General features: G+C 41.2%; 1 protein-coding gene across 1 annotated transcript in view; it reads left to right on the top strand.

The window, feature by feature from the left end:
- Positions 1-18,269, top strand: part of MTHFD1L (methylenetetrahydrofolate dehydrogenase (NADP+ dependent) 1 like) — a 455,506-nt gene that overhangs the window by 86,362 nt on the left and 350,875 nt on the right. The window contains exons 12-13 of the mRNA XM_073627780.1: positions 9,765-9,901; positions 11,701-11,747. Of these exons, the coding sequence (XP_073483881.1) occupies positions 9,765-9,901; positions 11,701-11,747 (184 nt within the window). The remainder of the gene's footprint in view (positions 1-9,764; positions 9,902-11,700; positions 11,748-18,269) is intronic.

Genomic DNA, 18,269 nt, shown 5'->3' with positions numbered 1-18,269 from the left:
CAAAGACTCTTCCTTATGTGCCAGTTACAGGCCCATAGCCCTTTTGAACTCTGACCTAAAAATATTCACTAAACTTCTCTTGATCCATAAAGATCAGGTGGGCTTTGTTTCCCTCCGCCAGGCAGGAGAAAACACAAAGGTCATATATTTAATTGATGTGGCTAACCGTTCCTAATATTAAGCCTGGATGCAGAGAAGGCTTTCGACTGCCTTGGTTGGCCTTTTCTGTCTGCCACGCTGCGCCACATGGGTTTCAAGGGGCCCTTCCTGCGTGCCATACAACACATTTACACCAACCTTACATCACAAGTGAAAACCCCTTTTGTCCTCTCATCCTCTTTCCCAGTCACTAATGGTACCTGCCAAGGATGCCCGCTTTCACTTTTTATTATTTGCAATATGTGTGGAGCCTTTGGCGGCGGCTATACGTGGGAACCCAGCCATTTGGGGGATATCAGAGGGAGGGAATTTAACATTTCGCTGTTTGCGGAAGATATAATCACTTCGACCCAGCCTAGGATCTCCCTACCGAACTTACATGCTAAGCTTGACAACTATGGGGCCCTCTCGGGATATAAAATAAATGCGTCCAAGTCAGAGGCCCTTACAGTTAATCTCCCAGAGGATGAAGTCTGCCACCTACAGTCCTGTTTCCCTATAACTGGAAACTTCCCTGAAATATTTGGGGGTTAACATCACCCCGACCTCTGCCACCTTATAACAAGCAAATTACCCCCCCCCCCCCCCCCTTATTTAGATCAATTCGGGAACTGGTGCAAAAGTGGAAGACTTATCATATTTCCTGGGGTTTATTACCTCCGTCAAGATGGCCATCCTCCCTAAGCTTTTGTACCTATTCCAAACACTACCTATTCCTGTCCCCTACAAACCCCTCCGCAAACAAACTGACTTAATATGCTATGTTTTGAACTATAAGAGACATAGGATAGCTCACTCCAGTATTAATGGCGTTGTGCTCTCATGGAAATTAGAAAAATTTGTCTGGCGCCTCTATACCCGAATAACTTACTCTGGAATGCGGAAGTAGACTCTAGGCGATTGTTGGGATCAATGCCCCAGCTTCATTGCAAGTTATCTCGTGGATATGAGCTTAAATCTGAAAAAATCACTGCTGACCTCCTTCCTCTGCAATCCTAAAGTGCCTGCTAGCCTTACCCATCAGATGACCGTGCCCTGGGCGTCATGGAACTGGCTAGTGACTGTCCAGGGGTACTCCCTCTATCGGGAACAAAGTAGGTAGAAGAGGTGGAGGAGTGTACCTGTATGTCAAGAGTGATTTGCTAGTGAATACAAGGGCTGACATTAACTGGGCAAGGGAGGAGGTGGGATTCTAGTGGCTGGAGCGTCAAAGGGATAAAAACAGGTACATTTAATAGTGGGTGTATGCTACGGGCTCACTAACCTGAAGGATGAAGAGAAAAACTGATCTCTCAAACAAATTTGAGGAAAGTTCAAAACTAATCTTAGAAAGTATTTTTACTGAAAGGGTAGTTGATGCTTGGAATAAACTTCCAGCAGGGGTAGTGAGTCAGTCAACCGTAAATGGCTTCAAACTTGCTTGGGACAGACCTAGATCTATACTAAAAAATTGGACGAAAAAAACAAAATACAAAGCATGTAAAAAACAAAAAAAAAGCGGGCACTTGATGGACTACTCAATGTTTTTTCCTGCCATCACTTTTCTATGCTTCTACGAGTCTGTGTTTTTTTTTTTTTTTTTTTTTTTTTTTTTATGGATTATATAGATCAGGGGTGTCAAACTCAATTTCATCCTGGGCTGCATAAGCATGATTGCCCTCAAAAGGGCCGATTGTATCTGTAAGATTAGATGTCCAGCGCATCCCCTCCCCTTACTTTAGATGTCAAGAGCCACCCCACCATCAGAAGTTGAGTCCATCACTCTCCCTTACATCACAGTGCACCTCTTTTTCCTTATGCTGCTGCTGGGAAGAAGCTGGATGCATTGCTTGAAATAGGGTCTAGAGGAGGACCAGAGGAGGGCTGGAGCTGCAGGAGAGGAGCGAGGGCCACATGAAATGGCCTGGAGGGCCGGATTCAGCCCGCGGGCCTTGTGTTTGACACCTGTGATATAGATAGTAGGTGAGGTTGAATAAAGACACAAGTCCAAGTCCAACCTATGTGTGTGATTATATGTCAGTATTACATTGTACAGTGCCTTGCAAAAGTATTCACCCCCTGGCATTTTTCATGTTTTGTTGCCTCACAACCTGGAATTAACATGGATTGTTTGAGGATTTGCATCATTTAATTTACAGAACATGCCCACAACTTTGAAGATGGCTGTTGTGTGTTGTGTTTTTTTTTTTTTTTTTTTTTAATTATTGTGAAGCAAACAACAACATAGGACAAAATAACAGAAAAAGTCAATGTGCATAACTATTCACCCCTCTAAAGTCAATACTTTGTAGAGACACCTTTTGTGGCTATCACAGCTCCAAGTCGCTTTGGATAAGTCTCTATAAGCTTGCCACATCTTACCACTGGGATTTTTGCCCATTCTTCCTTGCAAAACTGCTCCAGTTCCTTCAAGTTGGATGATTTGCGCTTGTGAACAGCAATCTTCAAGTCTGACCACAGATTTTCTATTGATTGAGGTCTGGACTTTGACTAGGCCATTCCAACACATTTACATGTTTCCCTTTAACCTCCCTGGCAGTTTTCCTGAGTGTGGCTCGGGGTTAAATTTCAGTACCATTAGCGGTAACCCCGAGCCACACTTGGGGTTGCATTGCAAGATCCTGGTGCAGTGTATTTGTCTTGTTTCCAGGATCCTGCGATGTCCCCCCGCTGTGTCCGTGGGCTGTCCTCTGTCCGATGCCTCTGTGTGCCGGGCTCCGTCCCTGCCAGCGTCGCAAAGCACGGGGGCGAAGCCTGGTGGCAAATTCAAAAAATTGAAAATTTCATAATACATACCGTACACTGTAGTCTTACAGATTACATTACTGTATGAAATAATTTCACAACCCTTTTGTCCCTAGTGGTTTGACCCAGTGCCCTGCATGCAGTTTTATATATTTTTAATATATATATTTTACTGTTTTTTTTTTGTGCCTGGCAACTTGAGATTGTCCATAGCAACCAAAAAGTGTCCCTTTACGTCAAAAGTGGTTTTAGACCAGCTAGAAAACAGCGATCGTAAATTAGAACACTTGCAGAATTGTACGATAGTGAATCATGGGGAAATTCATTTTATTATTATAATTATTTTTCATAATTATTTTTAGTTATTTATTATATTATAATTTATGATTTTGTCTTTCAAACTTTATCATACCCGGATGTCTACTAGAATCTTGTTTGGACAGATTTCAGTGTGTTATTGCTAAGAATTACAGGCTTACAATAAAAACCGCCAAATTTCTATGCAAAACAACTGTACCGCTTTGAGACGCAAAAATCTGACAATCATACCGCCAGGGAGGCTACACCACTCAAGTGTTGCTTTAGCTGTGTGTTTGGGGTCATTGTCTTGCTGGAAGGTGAACCTCTGTCCTAGCCTTAAATCGCACACAGAGTGGTACAGGTTTTGCTCAAGAATATCCCTGTATTTAGCACCATCCATCTTTCTCTCAACCCTGACCAGTTTCCCAGTCCCGAGTGCTGAAAAACATCCCCACAGCATGATGCTGCCACCACAGCTTTCACTGTGGGATGGTGTTCTTTTGGGTGATGTGTTGGGTTTGTGCCAGACATAGCGTTTACTTTGATGGCCAAAAAGTTCAATTTAGTCTCATCAGACCAGAGCACCTTCCTCCATACATTTTGGAAGTCTCCCACATGCCTTTATGCAAACTCAGAACTTGCTATTTTGCTTTTTGCTGAAAGTAATGGCTTTTTTTCTGGCCACTCTGCCATAAAGCCCAACTCTTTGGAGTGTACGGCTTATTGTTGTCCTATGTACGGATACTCCAGTCTGCTGTGGAACTCTGTAGCTCCTCAGGGTTACCTTAGGTCTCATGAGTTTTGGTGTGCGGCAGTCTCTGGCAGGTTTGCTGTTGTGCCATGTTCTTTCCATTTGGTTATGATAGATTTGATGGTGCTCCTAAGCATCCTCAAAGATTTGGATATTTTTTTATAACCTAACCCTGACTTGTACTTCTCAACAACATTGTCTCTTACTTGTTGGAGAGTTCCTTGGTCTTCATGCCAGTGTTTGGTTAGTGGTGCCTCTTGCTTAGGTGTTGCAGCCTCTGGGGTTTTTCAGAAAGTTGTGTGTGCATATGTAATGACCGATCAGGTGGACATCATTTACTAATGATGTGACTTCTGAAGGAAATTGGTTGCACCAGAGCTTTTTATGGGCTTCATAACAAAGGGGGTGAATACATACGCACATGCCAATTATCAGTTGGTCTGAAAAATTGTTTTATCTATATATTTTTCTAATTTTACTTCACTAACTCACACTATTGTGTTCTGATCCATCACATATAGTAAAGGATTAAAAAAACTTTGAACTAAAGGCTGTATTGTAACAAAATGGGTAAAAAGCCAAGGGGGTGAATACTTTTGCAAGGCACTGTATATCCCTGTATGTTGTGGTCGTTCAGGTGCATATCTAATAGTTTTTTGAAACTATCAATGCTCCCTGCTGAAACCACCACCTTATGAAAGGGAATTCCACATCCTTGCCGCTCTTACAGTAAAGAACCCTCTGCGTAGTTTAGGGTTAAACCTCATTTCTTATTTTAATGTGTGGCCACATGTTTTGTTAAACTTCCTTCCGCGGAAACATTTTATACCTATTGTGGGGTATGGTATTTGTAAATTGAAATCCTATCCCCCTCTTAAGCTTCTCTTCTCCAGAGAGAATAAGTTCAGTGCTCGTAACCTTTCTTCATAACTAATATCTTCCAGTCCGTTTTATTGGTTTTGTTGCCCTTCTCTGTACACTCCATTTCTAGAACATCCGTCCTGAGGACTGGTGCCCAGAAATAGACGGCATACTCCAGGTGAGGCTGGACCAGAGTCTTGTAGTGTGAGAATTATCGCTTTTATCTCTGGAGTTAATCCCCTTATTAATGCATGCCAAAATTCTGTTTGCTTTGTTAGCAGCAGCTTGGCATTGCATGCCATTGCTGAGAGCCTATCATCTTCTAGGACCCCTCAGGTCCTTTTCATTTTTGATTCCCTCAGAGGCCCCCCCCCTCTCCCCAGTGAGTAGATTGCATTTATATTTTTGCCACCCAAATGCATTATTTTACATTTTTCCACATTAAACCTCATTTGCCATGTAGTTGCTCACTCCATTCATTTGTTCAGATCTATTTGCAAGGTTTCCACATCCTGCGGAGAAGTTATTGCCCTGCTTAGCTTAGTATCGTCTGCAAATACAGGGATTGAACTGTTTACCCCATCCTCCAGGTTGTTTATGAACAAATTAAATAGGATTGGTCCCAGGACAGAACACTGGGGGACCCCACTTTCCACCCCTGACCATTTTGAGTACTCCACATTTATCACTACCCTCTAAACTCACACTTGTCGCCAGTATTCAATCCATGTACTCACCCTATGGTCCATGCCAATGGACCTTACTTTGTACAGTAAAGGTTTATGGGGAACTGTGCCAAATGCTTTTGCAAAATCCAGATTCACCATGTCTATGGGCCTCCCTTTATCTAGATGGCAGCTCACCGCCTCATAGAAGGTTAATAGATTGGTTTGGCAAGAACTATTCTTCATGAATCCATGCTGATTACTGCTAATGATACCATTTTTCATTACTAACTTCTTATATATAGTCCCTTATCCCCTCCAAGAGCTTACGTACTATTGATGTTGGGCTAACTGGTCTGTAATTCACAGGGATGTATTTTGGTTCTTTTTTTTTAAATATTGGTGCTACAATGGCTTTTCTCCAATCAGCTGGTACCATTCCAGTCAGTAGACTATCAGTAAAAATTAGGAACAATAGTCTGGCAATTGACTGAGTTCCCTAAGGACCCTCGGGTGCAAGCTATCTGGTCCCGGGTTGAAATGGGGGGGAAAAAAATTGATCCTCCCATCCGCACATTTGATTTTAGATGAGAGAATCCTCACTGCTGACTTGTGTTCTGAGAACAGGGAGACTTCCCCCATCGTCAGAATACACTGATCAGCATTTCTGGCTCTATAGCCTGCAGCACTGATAAAGCAGCAAAAATCGGTAGATCGACTTCTGTACAGCCTCCCTTCCCATACATGAATTGAAATTTGTCTGGTCTCTGCTGAACCAACCAGATTTCAATCCATGTATTTCAAGTTTAAGAACTTAAACAGCGATCACAGGGTAATTAAATTTAACATAAATCATAAAAAAAGAGACGCGAGGGTCAGACAAGAACATTCAAATTCAAAAGAGCCAACTTTACTAAACTGCACTACATACTTCATGACATTAAATGGGAAGATAGTCTAGAAACCAAGAACACCAGAAGAAAAATTGTATTTTGAGAGCTTTTTTTTAAGAACATAATGGCATTTTCCAGTGTATTTCAATGAACAACAACTATGAAACATCTTCAGTCTTAAAATAATGAAGTTAGCAGCTACAAATACTGTAGCTGCTGACTTTTAAAAAGGTCACTTCTTCTGTCCAAGGATCCAGTGCCATCCTACCCGGGCTTGTTCTTCACTGGTCTTTGGATCGCCTGCATGTTCACGAAGGGAAACTGGCTGTGACTCCTTGTGGCTTCACAGCCAGCTTCCCACTGAGCATTTACTAGTCGTGCTTGTTGTGGGATACACTTCAATTAATCTTAGTGCACACAAATACAATATAATACCAATTTTTTTCATAAAATATAAAAGATAATGATGTGCCGTGTGTATAGACACCTAACATGTCATGCATTGTCCCCCTTCCGTCACTTGTGAAAGTGATTAAGCAGCTATTTAGCCACACTGATCGCTCCAATTACTTTTAATAAATGACCAGGACCCGATCGCTTACACCAGAGTAAAAACATAGATGTTTATAGAACCTTAGCAATGTTCTAGCCAGACCGCTATTCTTGTTAAAGTGGTTGTAAAAGTAAAGGTTTTTTTTTTCTCCCTAATGCATTCTCTCCATTTAAAGTAAAAACCTTTTAAATGCTTCTCCCTCTAGCCCCCCATTAACCACTTACCTGAGCCTGATCTCGATCCAGCACTATGCTCACCTTCAGCAGCTCTACTATGCTCTCTTCTCTCAGGAGACTCGGGATTGAGCCCTTACAAGTGCCGTCATGGCAATCTGGTTGCTATGGAAGCACTCGAAGAGGAGGAGCTAAGACCGCCGTCGAGGGACCCCAGTAGTGGAGGTTCGGTGCCACTCTATAGAAAACCATTGCACAGAGCAGGTAAGTGGAACATGTTAAGTTTTTTACAGTCACTTTAAGGACTGCTTACTGACTGGAATGGTACCAGCCTATTGCCAAAAAGCCAACCCAGTACCAATATTAAAAAAGGGGCCGAGATATACTGTATATACCCGGAAACTATAGACCTAACATCAATAGCAAAATGTAAACTATTGGAGGGGATGAGAAGGAGCCATATCCAAGAATTTGCTAATGAAAATAGTATTCGTAGTAACCAACATGCATTTATGAAGGCTCATTCTTGCCAGACCAACCTGTTTGCATTCTATGAGAATGTGAGCTGTAATCTGGATCGAGGAAGGCCTGTGGAGGTAGTATAGCTGGATTTCACCAAAGCATTTGATACAGGACCTCATAAGCGCCTATTGTACAAATTGGGGTCTGTTGGCATTGACGATCATGTCCCTGGATAGGAAACTGGTTATAGGAGCATCTCCAGAGGGTTGTGATCGCGTATCTTTTGAATGGTCTGGACTTGTAAGCAGGGTACTCCAAGGCTCTGTCCTGTGACCAATTTCAACTTGTTTAAGTGATCTAGAGGTTGGAACAAATTGTTCAATCTGTGTTTGATGACAATACAAAACTAAGCGGGGAAATAACTTCACAACAGGATATATCAACTTTGCAGGAAGACCTTGATAAAGCAAAGGGGTACTATGTGGCAAACCAGCTTTAATATTGAAAAACAAAGTAATGCATTTGGGTGCTAAAAATACAAATGCAAGTTTCTCACTTGGAGAAGAACATCTGGGGGATTAGAGGACATAAAAGGGTCAGGGAGTCCTAGTAGATGACTGGCTCAGCAACAGCATGCAATGCCAAGCTGCAGCAAGCAAAGCATGCAGACTATTGGCATGCATTAAAAAGGTTATTTACTCAAGAGATAAAATTATAATTCTACCAGGTCAGAAACCTCTGTTTTGGCCACATCTTGAGTGTGCTGTCCAGTTTTGGTCACCAATCTTTAGGAAGGATGTGCTGGATCTGGAAAGAGTCCAAAGAAGGGCAACAAAGCTAATAAGGGGGCTTGACGACCTCCATTATGAGGAATGACTGCAAACATTAAATCTCTCTTCTCCAGGGGAAAGAAGTTTAAGGGGAGATATGATCCTGATATACAAGTATCTAAATAGTGATTCTAGCATAGGGAAAGAATTCTTCAGTCTCCGATCTCTTAAGCGACATGGCCACGCAGGGAGAAGCAGTTTAACCCTAAACTGTTAGAGCGGTAACGTTGAATAAAGACACCAGTCCATCCAGTTCACCACTGACTATGTAACTGTTTACCAATATTATTGAAAGCAAAAGAAAATGCCAAATTTCAGGTTGTCCGCAGAAGAGTCTGATGACTCACTTTGGAAAGGTTTCCTCTCACTTTCTCTTCTGGCTTTGGAACAGGAAGCGAAGAAAAATCTCTCCAATGGGACATTTATGGCAAAAAACCTGATGGGTTATTACTCATTACTTTTTGCAAAATGAAAAAAAAAATTGCCCATAGTTATAGTTTAATCTTTTTGGTGGTCAAAGATTTTTTAAAGTGGCTAAAATTACTAGGAAATTGTGTATGACAAGCATTTCTGCCTGGTAATCATGGAAAATAAAGCTACTAGTTTTCATTTTCTTGTGTCCTTTTTGATCTAAAACCGCTGATAAATTTGTGTAAAAGCCTGTGCGTAGGCTGTATACAAATAATTGCCAAACTGATGACTAGTGCTCATTTTCATATACACAGCATTTTTGACGTAAGCTGTCCCTCACATTTCAATGACTGGGGGACATGTGCAGATCTTTTTGAATGTGCATGCTGTGTGCAATATCACCCTTCAGTCAGGTTTCTTTGTAAGCCTAGATTCCTATACATACTACTAGTTGGTTAAATGTTAACATCGTGTGGTTAGTTCTCATGCACATAATTGAGTGTCTTAGTTTTGGATTTACATTTGTCTTATGGCTGTGTATTCTTTGTATTTGCTTTTTGCATGCCTAGAATTGTATTGCTGTTCTGATGGTGTAATTTTACGCTTTTGCACATTCAGGGATACACGGAAGCACCTGAATAGCAGCTAAAGCAGCTCCGCAGGGGATAATTTGATAGTTTTTCAGATTTTGGCTCTGTAGTTATTTGTAAACCCCTATCAAAATTCACTTCAGTCTTTCGATTTCTTGCCAAAATAATAGTTTATTCTTCTCTTGTGTATCACGCCGAATGGTTTAAATGCAAGCCATGTGTGTTGTCTGACCAGGTACAGCTTACAGCAGCCTCATTCATTCATGTTGCAGCTATGACCTTTTCTTCACTTTATTTTGGAAGTACCATCCCATAGCAAGTATCCCAAAGTCATTTGACATATGTTTCTTCTTTATTTTTCACAATTTTAGCATAACGCCTACTCCTCTTGGTGAAGGAAAAAGCACAGTTACCATTGGGCTGGTACAAGCTCTCACTGCACATAAAGATATCAATTCTTTTGCATGCTTGAGACAACCTTCACAAGGGCCCACTTTTGGTGTTAAAGGTAAGTTTGGAATGATGGGAGCTGGAGTAGAGAGATGCTTTCTTTCACTAAAACTAAATAAGTTTCTCAGGAAATAGAAGGTACTTTTGTGTAAATCATGTTGTACGCTTGGATGTAAATGCCTCCTCAATTAGGCCCAAATAACAGTCCTCCCTATATTAGAACCTCCACCTATGGACAGTGCTGTTTTTTCACTAGGTTGTATAAAAACTGCCTGGTAGTCTTGGGTCGGTAGTTGAATCGGGACCCTAGCATCTAGAGTTTCCTCCTAGCTGACTTGACATAATTATCCAAAATTTAATATTTTGCCTCCTTAGTTGTTTTCGAACCCAAGCCTTACATCCAAACCACATGTAGATCATCTAACCTTGGCTGTTTCGGCAGCAGTGCAATCAGGATCTCTTCTAGGAGTCTGGCTCAACCAAAAAAAAATAATTTTGTTTTGTAAGCTCTGAGCAGGGCCCTCTGATTCTACCTGTACTGTCTGCCCTCATGCTGTAAAGTGTTGTGCAAACTGTTGGCGCAATAATAAATCCTGTATAATAATAAAAATAATTTACTTTTTTAGATTGCATGTGGTAGACAGCACACCATTGTCTATCTCTAAGCACATGCTTTCTCACACTGAAAGCAGTAGTAAACCACATTTTTTTTTTTTTTTTTTTTCTTTTTAAACCCTGTAAGACAATGGCATAATGTGCTAGTAGGCATCGCCTACTAGCACATTATGAAATATCTTAGAATGAAGGCCTCCAGCAGCGCGCTCTTCCAGGTTTGCATCCTCCGGGCATCTGATTTGGCTGCGCTGTGATGACGGCACTCCTGCGCATGCACGTGGGAGTCACAGGCGGCAGCACGGCACTCTGAAGGGACAGCTTACTCATGTGACGTCACCGGTTGAATGCAGTGTAAATATATCCTAAGCTGTGCAGGTTTAGGCGATATTCACTGTACCTACAGGTAAGCCTTACTGTGGGCACAAGATAAAAAAAAAGTTTACTTCCACTTGAAGTTAGTACTTTTTAAAAAATTTTATTGTACCTCCTTGCCGTGAAGATTTTGAATCATACCCAGTGTTTTATTTTCATCAGAGGTGCACTTTTTTCTGTGCTGCTTATTTTCTTTTCTTTTTTTTTATTTTACTATAATACTTTATCAGTAAGTAAATTGTCTTATAATGCATTCTAACATTCGAGCTCATTGAAGGTGTGAATTATAACTTGAAATTGTTTTGAAGTATACTTGGTTTGTTGGTGATTTGATGGATAGAGCAGTAGTTGAGAATCCTTTTCTTGTAGTGTGTCTGCCATTGCATTCTATGAGGTGGCTTTATTAAAGGCAAATAGATGGGTTGACTGAAACTGGAGAGTGCAAGATCGGGTGCAGCTCTGCGTAGAAACCAATCGACTTCTAGTTTTTTTTTTTTTTTTTGTCAAAGCCTAATTGAACAAGCTGAAGTTAGAAGCTGATTGCCTACCATGCACAGCTACTGTACACCAGATTTTGCACTCTCCAGTTTCGGTAAATCACGAGGTATAGGTTCACTTTGTAAAGAATACCCAATCAGATGGAGGGAAAATAAAAAAACAGAATTTTTGCTTGCACATGATTGGTTGATGCAAAGCAGCAGAGCTTTACCACATTTACTAAACTGAGAAAATTGGTGCACCTACACAGCCCTTTTTGCCTTTAGTAAATCCACTCCTCTGACTCCTAGTAAGCGTATCTTTTTATTTTTTTTATTTTTGCTAAAATTGTATGGTATTCTCTTTTTTATATAAATGTTGTTATATTCATAGGTGGAGCAGCAGGAGGTGGCTATGCTCAAGTTATCCCTATGGAAGAGGTATATACAAGAACAAGCGAGCATTTTCTAATGCAAGGGAAAAAGTTTGTTTTTCATGCTGAATGCTAGTTGCCTGACTGCCACACTGGTCTAATTCAGCTTGTGAAATCATTCACCTAGAACAAGTATGTAGATCAGTTCTTGTTCTTGGGGAACAGCTTAAAATATTATAAACTACCCTTTTCAGGAGAAACCAGTAAATGGCATTCTGTTTTTCTCAGTACAAGCTTCCTTTAACATACATATAGACATTAGATGATTGATGAATCCATGCAACTTCATTCTGTCGTGTTAAATTTTGTAATCTGTATGGATTACATGCACTTGTGTTCTTCATACCCCTACTTTAACACTAAGGCCAAATGAGGTAGCTGGATAAAGCAAACTTGTGTGGCCACATACAATTGCCTGCAGCTTCTTAGTAAAGTGAGCACACTCTAGTGCCACACAGTATCTTTATAGTGTGCCTGGTCATCATCTACATCACCAACATTTTGACAGCTTATATTCCCATAGAGTGCTAAAACTTTTGTAGCAGGAATATTGTATCCTCCACACCCATCAAACAATGCAGTGCACTGATTTCCTTAATACAATCCTTTCTGTTGCCAATACAGAGGAAAAATAGGATTTACTTGACTTACCCCTCCCCAGCAGTTTCCTCTCCTGTCATTTTGGGTGTAGGGAAAGAAAGCCCGATGCAAGCTCACAGTTCAGTTTGTCCACACATCCACAGAGCTTTGAAGTCCTTCCCTGCCCTTGTGTGAAACTGTTAGACCAATAACAAGGCACCAATGCTGTCACATGAAATGGGGGGGGGGGGGGGGGGGGGGTTGGGCGGGCAAGTCTTATACCCATACCCAGAATTCCAAGTATCTTACTTTGCACCCAACAGGTAAACTGGCTTTAGAGAAGTAAAGGAAAGGTATTGCATGTGCTGCAGCTGGATCTGAAAAACTTTTTTTTTTTTTTTTTGTGTGTGTGTTCCCTTAATTGGCAAAACCTCACTTTATTTATCTTTTTTCAGGGCCAATGCCTGCAGGAAAAACAATTAGAAAATACAAAATTGACACATCCCTGGTGGATTTTGGGCCCATAGCTGTAGGGAAAGAGTGCTAACGACTTGGTCATCGTGCTGTCCTTAAAGTGTTACTAAACCCAAAATAGTCTGTATATGCAGTAAAGAATGCTTGTTATACTCATTGTGGACCTTAAGGCGTAATCCTCTGCGTTTGTGTAAAAAGCTGTGTTTGATCCTGTCTCCTCTGATCATCTCCTCCTTCCACTGTCTCCAAAAAATAACCTGACGTTTATAGAGCCAGGGGACAGGCTACACATGCTCAGTTTGGTGTGTATTGCTAGAGTTGTTTTTTTTTTTTTTTTTTTTTTTTTTTCTTGGAAGAGTGCATGTGATTAGCACAGGGCCAATCGGCAATGTCCAGAGGGTTAGGGGTCCTGCATTCTCATTGGACAATCAAGCTTTAACCAGACACTGATAGAAGTCACAAGACTGCTCTAACTGCTGTTGAGAAAAGATATGTAGCAGTTTATATTTACTAAAACTATTGCATTTCCATGTTATGTGTACTGTGAGAGACCAGATATAGTGAATGCAGGGTCCTGGGTTTAGTAATACTTTAACCACTTCCCGCCCGCCCTATAGCGGATTGACGTCCGGGAAGTGGTTCTGTTATCCTGACTGGGTGTCATATGACGTCCAGCAGGATAACATGCCGCCGGGGGCGCACATCGCGGCGATCGGTGGAGCGGTGTGTCAGCACAGCGGAGGCTCTTTACCACGTGATCAGCCGTGTCCAATCACGGCTGATCACGCTGTCAATGGGAAGAGCCGTTGATCGGCTCTTCCTCACTCGCGTCTGACAGACGTGAGTAGAGGAGAGCTGGTCAGCGGCTCTCCTGGCAGGGGGGGGGGGTCTGCGCTGATTATCAGTGCAGCCCCCCCTCAGATCACTACACTGGACCACCAGGGATCGCCACTAGGACCACCTGGTAAGGGGCAACATGTAAATGGCCAGGTATGTACCCCATGGCCATCCACATGTGCCCAATCAGTGCCCACAAATGCCCACATTAACCTTGATGTGCTTTGGAGAGAACAGGACAGCCTGTACTAGCTTCTACTGTAGCCAGATCATTGATTGCAATCTGATCTTTTCTTTACATGCTAGGTTGGAAAGTTTAATGAATCCTAAATCAAGTCTGTTTTAACATGAACTAGACATTGTTCACCCTTACAGAAGGACCATATTCATGGTTGGGGACTAAATGGTCTTCTGGACTGTAGAAGAAAACTGTGTGCACAATCTACCCTCTGTTTATTGTAAATGGGCTTTTTTTGCACAGCCTACTTTTACATCTTTTTTTTCTTTACACGTAAATTGACTGTCATTGTTTTTAGGGGGTTCAAGCTGTGCAATTTTTCCTCTTGTTGCCAGTCCTTGGGAACTTTGCCCTATGCCACAATTTATATTTAGAAAGGGAATTCCCTGGACCAACGCACATTTTGGCTTAAGGGGGATTTTTGATGCAAGCCTTCCATTGTGTTTTGGGGCAGCCCACATCATGCAACCATTGGATGCTGATAATTTGGTGACTCTTTGACGTAGGTCTTCAATGACCGATGTATGGTATCCTTGCCATCTGGAGGAGTGCTTCTGCTAAACATATTTTTACGTTAATTGGTATTATTCCCTGAAGAAGATTCATTTATAACAGTATAATCTGAAACGCGTTGGCTACCGCCCTCTGCTGTATTCCTCGGCACAATCAATGACTAAGGGAACAGCAAGTAGATGGGAACTACCACTTTATGGTTAACAGTCAATTGTGCAATATTGATAATATCATTGATGTAATGTTTTGTAATTTTCGACATGAGATTTTTTAATGTAATTTTTCTACAATAAATATTTTTTTTTATATACTTATATGAAATTTCACTTTTTTTGCCTAAAAAATCCCACATTTTTTAGGTTCAGTCTAAGCTGTGCAATTCTTTACCTTCACATTGGATAAAATTATAACTAGCAAATTAATATTACTATGTATAAAAAAAAAAAAAACTATGTGCAAAAGACAAACACCGTGAGCAGAAAAAGTGACCAAAAGTCACACAAAATATACAGTTGTAAGTGTTGCGCTAGACTATAGTAATGTAACATTCAAAAAAGTAACAAAGTAAAAAAAAAAACATATGTGACTAAAAAATATAATTATCAAATTCTAAGTGCTCAATATAAAACCTGGTCAATCTGAAATTCTCAATTTTCCCCTAAATTTGCCTCCTATCTTTGATCTCCCTGGCTTACTATTTATTATCCTTCTTGGAGGCCTGTTTTTTTTTTTTTTTTTTTTTTGTTTTTTGTTTTTTTGCATTAGAGATGTTATCTGGGGCAAATTGATATTAGATTCTAAACCTGTCATTATAATAAGAAAGACCTGCTGTTTTAGTTCTGAACAGTTGGGTCTTCCCAAAACTGGTATTTCAGTGTTTGGTAGAGGTTTGAGAATCATGTTAACTGATAATATATCCCTTGTGTCCATTATGAGAGTGTCCCTATCTATTGGATTTTTTAAAACTATCATGTTAAAGGGGTTGTATGGGTTCGTTTTTTTTTAATAACAAACATGTTATACTTGCCTCCACTGTGCAGTTCGTTTTGCACAGAGTGGCCCCAATCCTCCTGTTCTGGGGTCCCTTGCAGCTATCTCGGCTCCTCCCCACAATAGCTAACCCCCCTCTGGGAAGCTCTATCCCGAGGGGGTTAGCTTGCGGGCTCGCTCCCTGTCATACACGCTGTGTCCATAGACCGAGTGTATGACTCGGTCCCGCCCCCCCCCCGGCGGCCGCGTCATTGGATGTGGTTGACAGCAGCGCGAGCCAATGGCTGCGCTGCTATCAATCTATCCTATCTATCCAATCAACGGCCAGACTCCATGGAGAAGAGGACACCGGGGGACGAGCACAGCAGGTGAACGGGCTCAGGTAATTAGGGGGGGGTGTCATTGCCAGGTGTTTTTTTCATCTTAATGCTTAGGATGCATTAAGGTGAAAAAACACGAACCTTTATAACCCCTTTAGGGAGAAGACTTTAAAATGTTTGAGCAAAATGAGGAACTATGGTAGTTAATGATTCACTGGAGCCCCGAAGAAGTAAACTGCTGATTCAGTCCTGTATACACTACCATTAGTGACCCCTTCTTCAAAAGATATTAGTTGTCTCTGACTTCAATACTTTGAGCTGCTCCCCTGGAGCAAGAGAACAGATGCAAATTTCTCACTTTTCTTTGACCTGCATACTTGTTTCTAGTCATCTATGCTGTGAACGGCAACAGATGATCCACAAAGTATTTCAAGAGGAGGTCTGCAATATCAGCTTCTGTCTTCCTCTCATTAAAGTATAACTAAAGGCCTTTTCTTTTTTAGTTTTGGATAGTGGAGAGGGATTAAGACCCCTGTCTTTTTTTTTTTTTTTTTTTTTTTTTTTTTTTTTTTTTTTTTTTAGTGCAGGCTGTGCCCCCGTTGGGGAGATTTGCCCTTTAAATGTCCTGTTTACCATTATCATTGAAAGTAAAAGAAAATCCCAAATTTTGGGTTGTCCCCAGAAAAGTAATAGAGGGGAAATCTTCCAATGGGGACATTAGTTCTGGTGACCTGGGGGAGCTCCAACAGATTCCCTTTGCAGAGATTTCCTCTCCCTTCCTGTTTTGGCTATGGGACAGGAAGTGAAGGGAAATCTAAATGAGACTGATTTATAATCCTCCCTTTCTCTATCCAAAATGAGAAAGTTCTACTTTAAAGCCCCTTTCAACTTCACACCTATACATTTCAGTATGGTGTACAAAGCATCTAAGATGCATGTTACTTGGCATTCTATTTTTAGTGGGTCTGATTTTAAATACAGTGCCTTGGAAAAGTATTCATACCCCTTGACATTTTGTCATGTTGCGACCAAAACGTAAATGTATTTTATTGGGATTTTATGTGATCAACCAACACACATAATGGCACATAATTGTGAAGTGGAAGGAAAATGATAAATGGTTTTAAACATATCTGCAAAGTGTGGCATACATTTGTATTCAGCCCCCTTTACTCTGATACCCATAACTAAAACCTAGTTGAACCAATTGCCTTCAGAAGTCACCTAATTAGTAAATGGAGTTCACCTGTGTGAAATTTAAGCTTGGTATAAATACAGCTGTTCTGGGAAGCCCTCAGAGGTTTGTTAGAGAACCTTATTGCAAAAACCGCATCATGAAGGCCAAGGAACACACCAGACAGGGCAGGGATAAAGTTGTGGAGAAGTTTAAAGCAGGGTTAGGTTATAAAAAATATCCCAAGCTTAGAACATCTTGTGTAGCACTGTAGCAATCCAAAAAGGGAAAGAGTATGGCACAACTGCACACCTACCAAGACATGGCAGTCCACCTAAACTGACAGGCCGGGCAAGGAAAGCATTAATCAGAGATGTATCCAAGAGGCCCATGGTAACGTTGGAGGAACTGCCTAGATCCACAGCTCAGGTGGGAGAATCTGTCCACAGGACAACTATTAGTCATGCACTCAACAAATCTGGCCTTTATGGAAGAGTGGTAACAAGAAAGCCATGGTTGAAAGCCATAAGGAGGCCTGTTTGCGAGAAGCTGGTCAGAGTTGATGAGAAAGATGGATGGAGCCAAATACAGGGCAATCTTAGAAGAAAACCCGTTAGTCTGCAAAAGACGTGAGGTCTGGACAGAGGTTCACCTTCCAGCAGGGCAACAACCCTAAAAATAAACCCAGAGCAACAATAGAACGGTTTAGATCAAAAGCATATTCATGTATTGAATGGCCCATTCAAAGTCCAGACCTAAATCAAATTGAGAATCTGTGGCAAAACTTGAAAATTGCTGTTCAGACGCTCTCTATCCAATCTGACAGAACTTGAGCTATTTTGCAAAGAATGGGCAAAAATGTCACTCTAGATGTGCAAAGCTGGTAGAGACATGCCTAAAAAGACTTGCAGCTGTAATTGCAGGGAAAGGTGGTTCTACAAAGTATTGACTCAGGGGGCTGAATACAAATGCACGCCACGCTTTTCAGTAGTTTGTGAAAAATTTTGAAAACCATCCATTATTTTCCTTCCACTTCACATTTATGTGCTACTTTGTGTCGGTCTACCTCATAAAATCCCAATAAAATACATTTTGTTTTCTTTTTTATACATCATGGGAAAAAGTTAGGCTTATATTCATTACCTACTGGGTTATACGCCATCTCTAGGTGAATGGACACTGGTAGACAAAGTCTTAGGAAGTGATCTCCTATATAACCCCTCCCATAGAGGAAGTACATCAGTTTATTTTACCAGTGTCTGCAAGGTGGATGGGGACGTGTGTTTGAGCTCCAGGTCTCTAGTCCCACAAACGGTTCTTAAATGAATCAAGGGATTGACCGATCAGATCCACTTGACACAGGCTCTATATGTTTTGATAAATGGTACCCGAGCCTCGCAGAGA

This window comes from Aquarana catesbeiana, linkage group LG04 (genome assembly GCF_042186555.1).
Source record: "Aquarana catesbeiana isolate 2022-GZ linkage group LG04, ASM4218655v1, whole genome shotgun sequence".
Lineage (NCBI taxonomy): Eukaryota > Metazoa > Chordata > Amphibia > Anura > Ranidae > Aquarana > Aquarana catesbeiana.
This window is presented reverse-complemented; position numbering and strand designations above follow the sequence as displayed.